The sequence below is a fragment of the Rhea pennata genome, chromosome 2 (genome assembly GCF_028389875.1).
Source record: "Rhea pennata isolate bPtePen1 chromosome 2, bPtePen1.pri, whole genome shotgun sequence".
Lineage (NCBI taxonomy): Eukaryota > Metazoa > Chordata > Aves > Rheiformes > Rheidae > Rhea > Rhea pennata.
This window is the reverse complement of record NC_084664.1, coordinates 47252322-47266485: the sequence shown is the minus strand read 5'-3', so window position 1 is coordinate 47266485 and position 14164 is coordinate 47252322. Positions and strand designations below refer to the sequence as shown.

General features: G+C 38.6%; 1 protein-coding gene across 1 annotated transcript in view; it reads right to left on the bottom strand.

The window, feature by feature from the left end:
- The window catches only part of LOC134136559 (collagen alpha-6(VI) chain-like), a 64591-nt gene that overhangs the window by 10934 nt on the left and 39493 nt on the right, over positions 1 to 14164 (bottom strand). Inside the window, exons 21-30 of the mRNA XM_062568475.1 lie at positions 13572 to 13625; positions 12585 to 12620; positions 7905 to 7967; positions 7000 to 7062; positions 6076 to 6138; positions 4758 to 4820; positions 4227 to 4277; positions 1655 to 1690; positions 1257 to 1319; positions 235 to 297 (exon numbers count right to left, since the gene is read on the bottom strand). Coding sequence (XP_062424459.1) covers positions 235 to 297; positions 1257 to 1319; positions 1655 to 1690; positions 4227 to 4277; positions 4758 to 4820; positions 6076 to 6138; positions 7000 to 7062; positions 7905 to 7967; positions 12585 to 12620; positions 13572 to 13625 — 555 coding nt within the window. The remainder of the gene's footprint in view (positions 1 to 234; positions 298 to 1256; positions 1320 to 1654; positions 1691 to 4226; positions 4278 to 4757; positions 4821 to 6075; positions 6139 to 6999; positions 7063 to 7904; positions 7968 to 12584; positions 12621 to 13571; positions 13626 to 14164) is intronic.

The window sequence follows — 14164 nt, the reverse complement described above, 5'->3', positions numbered from 1 at the left end:
CCATCCTAAAGACCACATCAAATACTGTAGATGAGGTTCTGGCCTGCATTTTATCAGTACAGTTACAGTTCCAATAACAGGTGCCCTTGTGCATACAGTTCCACAGGCAAAAAGTAGCTCTATACAACTGTCAGGCTGATTAAGTGCATTTTATCAGATGAAGTATTATTAAATATGCCATTAATCTAACAGTAAATTTAATATTCCCTTTTTCTAAAAATACAAATATGTTACCATAGCTCCTGGTGGCCCTTGGTCCCCTGGATCTCCGAGGGAACCTGGTGTGCCAGCATTACCCTGAAAATAGAAACACTAATTATAATTGCTCCACATAGGGGTAGATTTTCAGCACAGAAAATCTTATATGACTATCATTTTGAGCTGAACCTTGCCTTTACGTAATGATGGACTAATATTCCTGAGGAGATTCCACAACCTCTCTGGGCAACCTGTTCCAGTGTTCTGTCACTCTCACAGTAAAGAAGTTTTCCTCATATTCAGGCAGAACTGCCTGTTTCAGTTTGTGCCCATTGCCTCTTGTCCTGCCACATGGCACTACCGAAAAGAGTTCAGCCCCATCCCCTTGACACCCCCTCTTAAGGTATTTGTAGATATTAATAAGATTCCCTCTCAATCTTCTCTTCCCCAGGCTAAACAGGCCCAGCTTTCGCAGCTCTTCCTCCTAGGACAGATGCTCCAGTCCCCTAATCATCTTCCTAGCCCTACGCTGGACGCTCTCCAGTAGCTCCATGTACTCTTGTACTGGGGAGCCCAGAACTGGACACAGTACATGAGATGTGGCCTCACCAGGGCTGAGTAGAGGGGCAGGATCACCTCCCATGACCTGCTGGCAACACTCTTCCTAATGCACCCCAGGATACCATTGACCTTCTGGCCACAAGAGCTCATTGCTGGGTCATGGTCAATTTGTTGCCCACCAGGGCTCCCATGTCCTTTTCTGCAGAGCTGCTTTACAGTAGGTCAGCCCCTAACCTTTACTGGTGCATGGGGTTATTCCTCCTTAGGTGCAGGATCCTGCACTTTGTTGAACTTCATGAGGTTTCTCTCTGCCCAATTTTCCAGCCTGCCCAAATCTCTCTAAAAGAGAGATTTCTGCAAGACCTCTTGTTCAGGATGTGGCAAAAAAAGGTCACAGTTGGAACCAATTTCAGAATTCTGTTGGTCAGGAAACACTCAAAATCTGGGGACTTTACTTATAGAACCCTTCAGAGACTTAGCAGGTTTATCATTCTTACCCTTCTACCTCTAACTCCTTTGGGTCCTTCAGCTCCTGGGATACCTGGATCCCCATCTTCTCCCTGAAAATTAATGAAATCCAGAACTTTATAGGAAAGATGACAAAAAAAAAAAAAAAAAAAAAAAAAAAAGGAAAGAAAAAAAGAAAGAAAGAAAGAAAGAAAGAAAGAAAACCAGAAAAGCAGACAAACAAGTGGATTTGAAAAATTTCTGCAAGACAAAGATGGATACATACAGGGATTTTCTAAAGTGTCTACAAGGTTAGTCCTAATTCCTTCTGTCGTTTGTGATCCTTTCCCCTGCTTGCATACAAAACACAACTTTTTGTTGTGTCCTTCCAAACAAGAATAATATAAAGCAATATACAAAGAAATCAAACGTATGTCCATTCTTGTACCTGTGGACCAGGATATCCAATGAATCCAGATTCTCCCTGCCAAAAAATATAAAAAGACTTGATCAGAATGTAAGACTCTGTGATCTCCTTAGTGTTTGATCGCTTTAATCCAAAAATAATTATGATAACACTGTTAGCATTCCAGTCTGTTCAAGTAACAGTGGCTACTTCTAAAACCAATGTTATCATCAAATGACACCATTTTAATACACTTATTTAAGGCAAGAGCATTTTAAGAATTTCCAACAGTTGCCATTTCTTGAATAAGTGTTTTATCAAATCTTACTTATGCCTCGTAGTTAAATACAGTAGAATTCAGGTTCAGCAATCATGACTACAATATAGCATTCAGAACTTTGTTTTTAAAGGTGGTTTCAAAATGTTGTACCCTCCACACTAAGCAGTGATGCCATAATGTTTTGTTGGCATATTAGAAGTCACTTACTGTTTTCAGTTAGTTCTGTTTCTGGTGTGCTCTTTGCTTATGTATGAGAAATATCAGAAATCCCACAAAGACCAATCAGAATTGAAGTATAACTTTCCTTGACATTAGAGGAGCTAGCAGAATTCACAATGCTTTTGTACATCCTTGCTTTAAGAGTTCCCTCCCATGAAACCGACCACTGTTGTCAAACATCGCAAAACAATCAAAGGTCTCTCAATAGATTATCACATAACTCTACTCTAAAGCTTATAGAAATTTGCATACACATAGACACCAGATTGGACTTAAGAGTGCAGTTTAACTTCTGAGCCTGTGTAATTTATGGTGGCTTTAGAGAGACTATTTTAAAGGCTATTTTCTTAATTATTAGGGGGAAAACAACTTTTTAGAGATCAGCATTTTGGGGTAAATTGCTTTTTAAATCACTTTAAATTCAAGCCCTGACAAGTTTTGTACAGATACATCAGTGTATATAAGTCAATCCTTTAAATCAATGAATAATGACAAGAACAAGAAGATTTAGCAGAAACTTTTGTTCCTCGTGTCTTATAACACAAGCACAAGGAAGATGTTCCCCAAAATAAACAAGTGGGAGATTCCAAGAGATTGAAAGAACTAGTCTGTCATGTAACATATGTGTAACGTGGGATTCTTCCATCGGAGGGAATTTTGGGGGCTAAGAAGGTAAGAAAAGGGATTAGGTGTTTCCCTTGGATGACAAGAATTGTCAAGCATCATTTTAATAACGAACTATTCTAGAGAAAGGAGCTCATCAGCTAGAGAGGCTGCTGGGAAGCTTTTGTATCTTTGCTGCTGCTTCTGCAGCATTCTGCTTCTCCCACAAAAAGCAGAGTGAAACAGATAGGCCTCAGATGAGACCTGCCAGACCACTTCTGTTTCAAACGCAACAGGAAAGGACTCCATACTCTTTGCAAGGGGGATTACAGCTGTCACCAACAATATTCTTCCATGAATATGTAAACTGTTTTGATATACAATCATACTTATCCAACTATATACAAATTCTATTATTTTTCTATCTGATTTAGTGTGACAAATCCAGAAAACATTGTTTTCACAGTGGGAATCCAGAAAATATTACTCATAGTCTACATTTCTTTTCCAGACTTAGTAGCAATGAAGATTAGGAGAAAAGTCACTGTATTTTTATGTATTCTATATTATTTATATAAATAATTATTTACAATATTTTATGTATTTATGTTTTTTACTACCATTTGCTATTACAAAATGATGTGGGATTTTTCCCTCCTCCATAACAAAAGAAACCGAGTTAGACAACGGCATGAACTCCATTTTGTTTAGATCCTCCTTCCCAATCCTGAAATTAATTACCAATATTTTGATAGAAGTTTTAAACAAACGATCAACCATTAACCTACTGTGGGTCACTGACTGAGTCATTTGAATTATAGATATCTGTGCATCTATAACTGCTTTTGAGCCCACACTTTCTGTGTAGTTTTTATTTTAGCTGGATTCTTGTATGTTTTTAGAGGAATAGGCATTTCACTCTTTCCTTTTTTTTTTTTTTTTTTTTTGGTTTTTGTTGTTTTTGAGGGCTATGAGGGGACTGATAAGAATTTGTAAATAGTAATTAATTTAGAGGTTAATCCCCAGATTCTATTTGCTGAACATATGAGCACAAGGATGAGTATTTTCATTAAAACAGCAAGGATATTCAGAGAGTATTGTCCTCTCATCCTGGCAGTCAGAGAATCACTCCTCGGAAAAAAGAGGGAGTGAAAGGTGGCCAAAGTGGCTTTCTCACACCCATATTTATCAATAAGAATGGCTAGTCTGAACTAGACTAGTCTAGGCTGAAGTGGGTAGAAAGCAAGTTGTACTATGAAAAGTACAACTTACACTCCCATATCCTTACACACACTAACATACACACTCTCCAAGGGAAGAGTAGGAGAGAAAGGTTCTTCTCAAGAAGAGAGAACTTCTGACTTCTCACAGTCACTCTCAAGTTACGACACCATCATGTGCTGGTGTCAGAATGGGGGTATAATTCTCAGTATGGATATGAATATGGATGGTCATGTTAGAAATGACCTTGTAGAATGGAGACTGTGAGATGTTCTGACTCTCTGCACTCACCTTTGCTCCTTTGCTCCCTTCAGGACCATAGACATCTCTGCCATCCATGCCCTGCACATGGTGAACATACCATCAGTTAGATTTTAATAGAGGACTCGATTTACATTCAGTTCCCTCCTCGCCCCAAAAAACTCCCGTTACGATGCTGCACTCTGCCTCTTGAGGCTAACGAGGTAGGGCAAACTGTCACAACACAGTCTAAAAACTGTGGCAAAAGCTGGGGAACGAATATATGGACTAAGACCACACTTTCTCCCCACTGTGTGGCCTACCTCTAGTACATTCTTCCTCTGTTGTAGAGGATCTGAGTGGAAAGATATTATCTCTAGCCCACAAGGAATAGGGCATCCACGACGAAACTGAGAACCAAATACAAAATAATTTTAATCACACCAAAAAGCGGGGGGGAGGAAAGAAGAGGGAATACACTACATTGACTCAGCTGGATGAGAGTTAAACACTGAAGTTAAAAGCCCTGAATTAGCCCTGAACCACAGAGTTAAAGCCCTGAACTAGGGCAAAAAGACTCACCGGCACACCCCTCTGTCCAGCTGGTCCCACTACACCCTTCTCTCCGGGGTCACCAGGCTCACCCTGCCACAGTTGAAATACGAAAAACATGAGTTTGGCTTATCCGGCAACATTCTTCTTTCTGAAGCGGGAATTTGTCTGCTCAGCGGAAGTGCCCTCACACATTTTCGAGACAAAAAGTGTTCCGTGACAGACCATGTTTACGGGAGAGATCTTACAGGTAAAATTGGAAAGTACTGGTCAAATCGGAGTATGCTGAGCACTGATTAAGCTAAACCCCACAGGCCTTCCCTGAACAAAACTCCCACTGTTACTAAGAATTCCTAATGGTAAGGGCATTTTCTGAGAAAAGTTATATAAACGGAAGTAGACTGGAATTTTACCAGCCTGAAGAATCTGTTGGCAGCAGAGTACATTTCTCAGGCAGCCTGCCCAGCCTGTGCTCTTAATTCTCGCACAAGTTTTCTTTTCTTAGGTTCCTTTTTTGCTTTTCACTTTCTTTATGAACTCTTTCTTCTAACAAGAACCCCAAAACGAAACAGCACAAAGCCAGATTGAGAAAATGGAATGTACAGCGGAGATGTACATCTCTTTGTCACTAACGGTAACAATACACAGAATGTAATAATCCTTCAGAGATACTGAAAGGCTTAGTTAAGTGGTATTAATTATGCCTCTTAGATTCTTAGATGTAACAATACCTAAAATCAGTCATTTTTAGCTAATAAAGTAAGTCTCCTATATCAAATGCACATTACTGAAAGGAGGGTAAGCAATAAAAAGTATTACAAATAAGTGAACCATAATGTGGACCACCTAATTTTATAAGTCATTTTGTCTAAGTCCATGTCGACTTAGTTCTCAAAATACTAATTCCTGTATAATAGACATTGTGTCAGTCAGAACTTGTTCTTCTGAAGAAAAAGGTTAAAATGAGCAGCTAAGCTTTATTAGCTGGTACACATCTTCCATGGTTTGGACAGAGTCTAGCAATCATAAAATCAGTACAAGGGCCTGCACTACCATATCCATAGCGCATTTTGTGAGACACTAAGCCCAGTGAGAACCATGGCCATAAAAGCAATTAAGACAGCAGTCAGAGGTGGCACTTGCAACCTCTTAGTACAGCTCTGACACCTGAAAGGTTATCTTGAACACATCACTTGCCTTCTCTTACAATCTACAAATGTCTATAAAATTTGTCATTCTTCACGTTCCGTAGGAGCACCACAAATGCTGGTTCATGCTTCCTTAGTCAGATTCTTGAATGAACGATGCTGTGAGATTGCTGCAATTAGGTCCTTTAAAAAAAGTTTACCTTTGCTCCCCTTGCACCATGCTTCCCAGCAGAGCCTGGTGGACCTGGGGGTCCTGAACTAGCCTGCAATCAGAAATATGCATGGTGAAAAACTCAAGGGCTCATTGCACTCAGCCTAAGGGTTCATCGCCACTTGCAATTATTATAATATCATTATAGACATCTAGCACGTTAACAGACTTCCCTAAAGCTTTTGAGGGCCACAGTAAGAATTATGGGTCAAGCTATATTCCAATTATTTTCTGTTTTCTGTCTGACTACTTTAAAATTCCCAAATATTACTAAGTATGACATAAATGCTACTTTCCATCTGTACAAATATTTAAGTATGATAGTGAATACAGATATGCATGAGTCAGCCACATTCCAATCCTGAGTTATCCTGGTGTAATTCCAAAATAATGCCCCCAAAATCACCAGTTTCACACAAGTGAGAAGATCAGCACTCAGTAGCATCCAATAGTTACAATTTTGTCATACCTCAGCCTTAAATTTCATTGGCCTTATTCAGAAAAAAATATTGACTAACTTATTACCTAGCTTTGCTCTCAACTACACCACTGTACTTCTGGACTTAGTTGTGCTGCAAGCCATGATGCAACTGCTCATATACACTATAGAATTGAAAGTGGAATGTAAAACTAAGGTTCTTCATTGCAACAATAGAAAAGAACTTGGTGTAACTGAAGTTCTCCTCTTATTAACCCACTTAAACTTATTTTCAAGGTTGTTATTTTCCACAATCCAGATTGGCAGTAATTAACTTCATATGGCCATTAGTTTCCATAAATACTCTATTGAAAAATCATCCATTTCTTCTTGTTTACATAAGTTTAAAAAAACAACTAATTAGAAGAATAATACAAACACTGAGAAATGAAAATCCCTAACGTGCACAGCAGGGATGTGTTATTTAAAGCTAACCGGAAGGCCTGGCATGCCTTGTGGTCCTGGAGGTCCTCTGATTCCTTCTGGTCCTCTTGGGCCCTGAGGTTAAAAAAATCATTAAAAAAAAAGTCAGTCAAATGCTGATTGCCTTTAACTGAAGATCAGATTAGTGCAGTGACTAGAATACAAATGCATATTTTGCAAGATCCTCTGCAGAGGTGAAACTTCTGGCTGTTTGTAGGGATATGTCCATGTAAAGCAGCTACATTCCATCATTGCTGTCATTTGTATTTGCCAATGCAACTGTCATTGTATGGTAGTCATATTCAGAGAGCCACTTAGGCACCTAAGATATCAAGGGCGACATAACTAACCCATAACCAGCAAGGCGCACTTGCTCCAGATACCTATGTAGTCAATGGATGCATCTTAAACAGGAAAGTTATGGTAAAGAGTTTCTGGCTGTAACTCTCTTCAAATTGACTTCATCAACCAGATTTTTGAAATACAAAGCTTTTTCATTAGTCTTGTCAATCAATATATCATTTTCACCATTTCAATGCACCCTGGACATACAACAGATTCAATCATGCAACACATTCTATGTGCTTATTGCCAACTATTTCTAATAAATTCATTTTGAAGATATCTGCTTGAAAATATCCTGTAGGCTGGAAAAGTGTTGACTAAATTACTTCTTACTAATATTCACTGTCCTCTTTCAGTTTCAGTATAAGCTTCACCCAGATAAATTGGAAGAGAAACTTGGCATATTTAATTCATCAGGGTCTCAGAAGAAATTTGCCAGTGAAGAATATTCCTCATAATATTTATAGTTGCTGTAAACAAAGCATTCCAAAAGAAAAACAAAGGATCAAGACTGACAGCTTATTTATTCTGTAGCTAACATACAAAAGCAACTGAGAATTTTTTTTAGCTACCTGTGGGCCTGGAAAACCAGGGTCTCCTGGGTAACCCGATTCCCCCAGATCTCCTTGCTCACCCTGCCAGAACATAAACAAACATACGAACAACAAAATAATAAAAACAAGAAAATAGATTAGCACTTGAGATGTGTATATCAACAGATACTCATTCCACATCAGCACAGAACATTAACTGCTAAAAGGCTTTCTGTGCTTTCAGGCAGCACCTTCTGCTGAAGCAAAACCAGATGAAAAGCAAAGGGCTAAGTAACTCTTTTTTTGATTTACGATTGGTGATGAACATAAGATCTGCAGTGGGAGAGGTCAGTTCTATTTGCTTTGCATTTTGATGGGTGTAAAATACACCTCAGTGTCAGCACTACTGCTGCACTACCTTTGTCTTTGGCCACAGCAGAGACTTTGACAAGTCATAAAGTCAGGGCCACGAAGACAGATCCTCTTCATCCTGTCAGTGGAGAACTACTAAGAGAGGAGGGCAACCATACCTTCATAATTCATCCCAGAAAAGTTTTTCTTTGTACTCCCTAGCTTTCACTCAGGTCACTCAGTGAGGCAAGTCAAACCTTGAGAAAAATAACTTTTCAAGCTCTTCAGCTCATGACTATTAAAAGTTGCCAAATATGAATGAGTCAGTTTAGCTGACATCCATAAGAAATGTTTTTTGTGTTGATTTTTTTTGTTCTTGATTTGAGTAAACTAGAGGTGCTTAGCATCCTAGGCTCGCTGAAGGTTTCCTTTCACTAGAGAGATTATAAATATACGTCTGAAGATTCTCAGGATGTTGACAGTTCTGGAAAGAATCTCATGGAGAAAATCATATTCAAAAGGCTGTACTCCCTAATTCTGTATCATACGAACGAAATAAGAGAGATATCAATGCAAAAAAATAGAGCCAGAGTATCATAACAGGGAACATCAGTCAGTAGACTTATGCCAGTTTATGCCGGCTTTAAAAATAGATTTTCACAGAAATTACATTGATTGCAACGCAAACAGAGACAAATAGAAGAAATCTTTTCTTATCCACATTGTGTTGGATTCCAAAATGAGCAGATACTTTCCAGCTTCTTCAATGAGCTTTGAATCAGGCATAGAATACAAGTTGTTCTTTTTTGTTGCTGAATGCTAAAATGTTTTTATTTTCAAGCACATCAGAATTCCAGTGCTCATTAGTACCACAGAAAGATAAGGGATAATCTGTTTCCTGCAATTTTTGTCATTTCATCCTCATTACTTACTTATATTATTATTATTACTCATACAAAAATGTAAATCAAGATTTTGAAAGTCCCAAGGACAATAAATTTAGGAAACCCCTGAAGAGAGGGATTTCTGAGCTACTAAGCAATAGGTGGGAGATGGATTTCTACTCTAACTAATAGACTGGATTGATGATTGTTGTTTCATTTTTTAATTTAAAATGTCTGAAAAAAACATCAGAAAACTTGTGAGACAGGAATAGGAAACAATAACTTTAAAAAGGTCAGTCTTTCAAGTTATTTTTCTCCCTATGAATAGCCAGAGCATAGTGCTTTCCCTCTGTTGGTGGGTGGTATCAGTCTTCCAGCGTTTGTTCCTACCTGGGATATCCTAGACAGCAAAAGATCTAGACTCTCAAAATGAAATCCAAATTGGGCTTTTCAGAAACCAGATGGGGCAGAAGTTTCAGAACAAGGTTTAACTGCATGTTGCATGAAGCTGAGATGTGACTGGGGCATAGTTTGAGGAATTTACTAGACACTCACTTCCATCTGTCATTTCCCAGCAGAAAATAAATTTGAATCAGAGAGCTGTCAAAAACCTGTGTTACCTGGGTACAGCACACAGTAAGGTAGTGATAAACATAAAGCAAACTCTGCTTCTTCAGAATTGCAGGAGAGGGCAAGAAGACTAGAAAAGAGCATCAAATCAAAGACTGATGCTGAAGAAATATTATTTCTGTAAAAGATCCTTCCAGCAAGTCTGTTTTCTTTGCTGAAAATGTTATGTTCTACTCCCCTATTATGGCCATCAGCTTAAATGTTTCTTGTGGCTGCAGAAAAAGCACTTTGTCTTTTCAAAAGTTTAGTGAAAAGTCATGGACATGCTGCCAGATTAAGAAAACAGCAAACACTTCGACTTACACACTGTGCCCACAACAAAAATGTGAGAAATACACTAAACCCAGCGAGCTGAGCAAACTGTTATGAGGTGACAAGCAACGGGATGTTTTGTACAGGCCAAATATGTGCTCATACTGTGAGCTTTGAGAAAGGCAATATGGCTTTGGCTCAGACTTTGAGACAATTGCTACTTGAGGCCAGCCATAAGGAGTCCAGGCACTTCATCCTGTCTTGTCTTTGCTATTAGGACTACTGGAACTGCATCAGTATGACTTGAAAGAAGGAACTTGCCTGTGTAAATCTAGACTGATTTTAGTCCTGACTGTGCTTGGGAGTGAAAAGTTGCCTAGAACAATCTCTACTAAATACTTTTTTTAACATTCGTTCAGGAGCTACAGCTCTGCCCACTCCCCAGATTCTACCACAGGGCAGGATTTTCAAGACACAATCCATCCTGAAGGTACTACCAGCGTACACATGTGAAATTGTGTTCCCCCGGGTTTATTTTCACTAAGGCAAACAGGAAATCCAAATCACTGTGTACATGAGCAAATCTGGGAAACTCCTACTGGAAACTAGGAGAATGAGCAATCAGCAAATGGGAAAGAAGTCTGAGCAGCCAAAGGAAATCAGTATATCTGCTGAAGCACCATGTTAAGCCAAGGTATATACCACTTTTTTATTTGTGTTAGCAATCCTGAAGAAAGATTTGGTCAAATGTGAATTAGTTGTGCTAATATGCTAATGCATAACAATGTGTTTTCTGGTATAATCACGTAACCTATACTTAAGAAATAAAGCAATAGGATAATCTTGCAAGTTACAGTTTTAGATGTTCTTACAGTCGCATTGCAGGGAAATATTTTACCCTGTCTTAAAAATAATTAAAAAAATGAAATCATAGTCTTCTCAGGTTCCTAGAATTCTACTTTTACTTGCACTAGTCCATTTTTTGAATACAGCTGCTTTCAGATTTGCTTTGGTAACTACATTTTGTAATCTACACCTTGACACAAAACAAGCTTTCCTTTCCAAGAATATTACCTAAAAGTTTGCTCAACAGAATGGCAGTGATGTCTTTAGAAATTACATCTCTGGAGATAGCTTCTTTTCATTGTGGCTTCACAGGAGGAAAACCAGCTCTGGGAAAACTAGGGCTCCAACCTAACAGTGATGTTTGTGATAATGAGATAATTTTCCCCAAATTATTAAAGGATCTTTCTGGAAAGATCAGTCAGCATCCATGAGGGCTGATCTATTCCTTATATCCAATACAAGCATTTAAACTACACTACAGTCTCTTGGAGATCTACTTGGGGAATTCAATTTTCTTCTAAATCTTGACTCATTTCTGGAACTCTCCTCTTTTTTCACAGAAATAAAATCTTCTACATGCTTTGGGCTAGTTTTCAGAGCTGTAGTTAACTCCATGTTCTGTTTATATATTAGAAAATCATCTGTTACAAAGAGCTTTAGTTTTGTCTCTGCTGCACAGCTGAACTTCCCCATCAAGACAAAAATGAGTCAAATTACATACTGTCTGGGGCTCTTTTTGAGGCACAAAAGCAACTTATGGACTCTTGGCAACTAAGGGATTGATTGTGTACAGGGCCAGAAGTGCAAGTCTTGAAAGAGCTACTCACTTCAGTATTTCTAACGTCACACAAATCTGGTCTGATTTTGTGCTGGATTTAAGAAGCTTAAAATGAAAGAACATTCTACTTTTTCTCAATCATCAGAACCTGCCTTTCCACAACTTTAAATTTCTGAACAATTTGGAAAATGTTTTAAATAACTTATCAGGCAGCATATTATAATCAGATGGTTTTAGTCCTTCTGAGGATAAGCAGAGGGCAGAAAAGCTTTGGCTGAACAGTGCCAATCTATATGCATTATTCCCTTGTGTATGAATATGTCATAATTTCCAATGGAAGCTACAAATGTCCCTGGAAAGAAACCCAAACAAACCATGTGGATTCTTGTTTCCTGAAAAATCAAAGCCAGCATAAGTTTTGTTTTGCATAAGGATATTGTTCAGCAGTTTGTTTCCTCTCTGTTATAACACCACCACACAGGACGGCTAGCCTAAAGGTCAGAGGAATACCAGAAATTTAAATCTTTTCTATATTCCCTATGAAATGTAATAATTCTCTGCAGGAGAGAGTTTTACGTGTGTCCTTGCACATCTGTGTGCACGTAGGGAAGGAGGAAATCATCCAACTTACAGCCTTGTGCTTCACAAATGGAGCATGGCTGCTCATTGTTTTCACCATTAGTGACTCTCTTCCACTTATGTTGCCACATTTGCCTTAATACTAAAAGAAAATGACCTTTTATTTCCATGAAAGCTTTGATTCTCCTTTCCAGCTCTAAAGTCTTCAAGTCTGGAAGGCCTCTAGTACATCCATTTGAGATCCAAAGGGTGTCTTGGCTTGAAACTAACTTTTGAATGTTAAATAAAACTGAATTCAGTGTCTTGTATCACACTGAAATTTCCCTTTTAAGAGGACCAAAAGCTCAGGCGGGACATGTAGTCGCATATAGACAGGGAGCACCAACGCTAGCAACCCACCTTTATGCCTGGAGGGCCTCTTCGACCTTCTGCACCCTAGGAAGGAGTGGCATGAGAGATTACAAACACTGAGCAATTTGTGAAACATCTGCTTATAACCATATACATTCAGCTCATGGAAATCAGGCATCATTTCCAAACAAAGGAACAAAAATCCCATTTATTTAAGGTAAAGATGAGGAATCAGTGATTTTGGGATAGAAACACTTAAACTAGTAGTACTATTATCAAAGAAAAGGCTTTAGACCCTTAGTGCAGAGGGAAGACATCCTCCTCCTGTCCCACTGTCCCATAGCCCCCCAGCAAAATTCTGGGAAACATCTTCCCAGCCCACTGCCCCTTGGCTAAAATTAAAAGAACAAGAGCTCTCTCCTCTCCCTCTGAGCTGAAAGGTCAGCACTGCTTCCCTCCACATGCAGCACTAGTGAACACGACCATTCAGCCATCACTAGAGTCTTTTAGACCGTTTCTGCAGCCTGGCTGCGGAGTGATGAGCACTCCAGTCTTTAGCATTAGGATCCTTTCTGACAGACGACAAAAGACGCCTTCATATGTTCCAGTCTTCAGGAGATTTAAAAGAGCAGCTCAGCTGCCTTTGAGAATATATAGGCTCAGATGGGCATATGGAACTTGCTAAGGCTCAGAGGAAGGAAGAGGGGATAGATTTATCTATGTTGAAATTTCCAAGTAATTAAGGCTTTAAGAGAAGGCTGGCTCATCACCAAGTTTTGGGCTTGTAGCATGAGTCAGATATTTTGCTGGACAGTATATTCCTGATTAAAAAAATATCCATTGCAAGACACATGAGTTGCTAAATTTGAAGCTGAATATTTTTTGCTGTGTAAATTTTAGAAGATTTTTTGCCTGACATTTCAGCTGTTTTAACTATGAGATAAAAAGAAAAGGGAGGAAAAATGGTCTTCTCAACAGAAACTTCACTGTGTCTTGGATCAGTTACTTCCACCCTACACTGACTACCGTTCTTACATCAGCACCAGCATTTCCTTGCTCTCCTTGGAGTCCTTGTGGTCCTGGATCCCCCTGCAAAGCAAAGGAATGAACAAGCTCTTTAAAAATCTTATTCTTCTACAAGAATCTTATTCTTGTACTTGCACATTCTTATTTTTATAATTCTTATTTGATTCTTTTCCTAAAGGAATAGTTCTCCTAAGTAATTTCATTGAAATCAATTGTATTATGCTAAACTTTTGATTCTTGTTTTCTGCAAGTTGTTCATAAACAAAAAATATAAACAAGAGAGATCAAGCTTGCTTTAAATTTCTAATCAATAGGTACAATAGCTGATATTTGGTCAAGGCTTTTGTGAGATCATATTTGTTGACTATAGTCTTTCGGTTGGACTTCTCAAGACAGATTGATTAGACAGTAGTGATGTTTATTACCAAAGCATCATCAAAATACAATTCTTCTCTGGAGAATGCACTTTGTAGATTTCTGCTACTTTCAGCATAGTCTATGCACACACATATGTACACATATGTATGTTTGTCAGAAAATATATGCACTTGTTTCTTCAAACCAAATCAACTTCCACAAATAAGGGATTTTTCTCACACGTG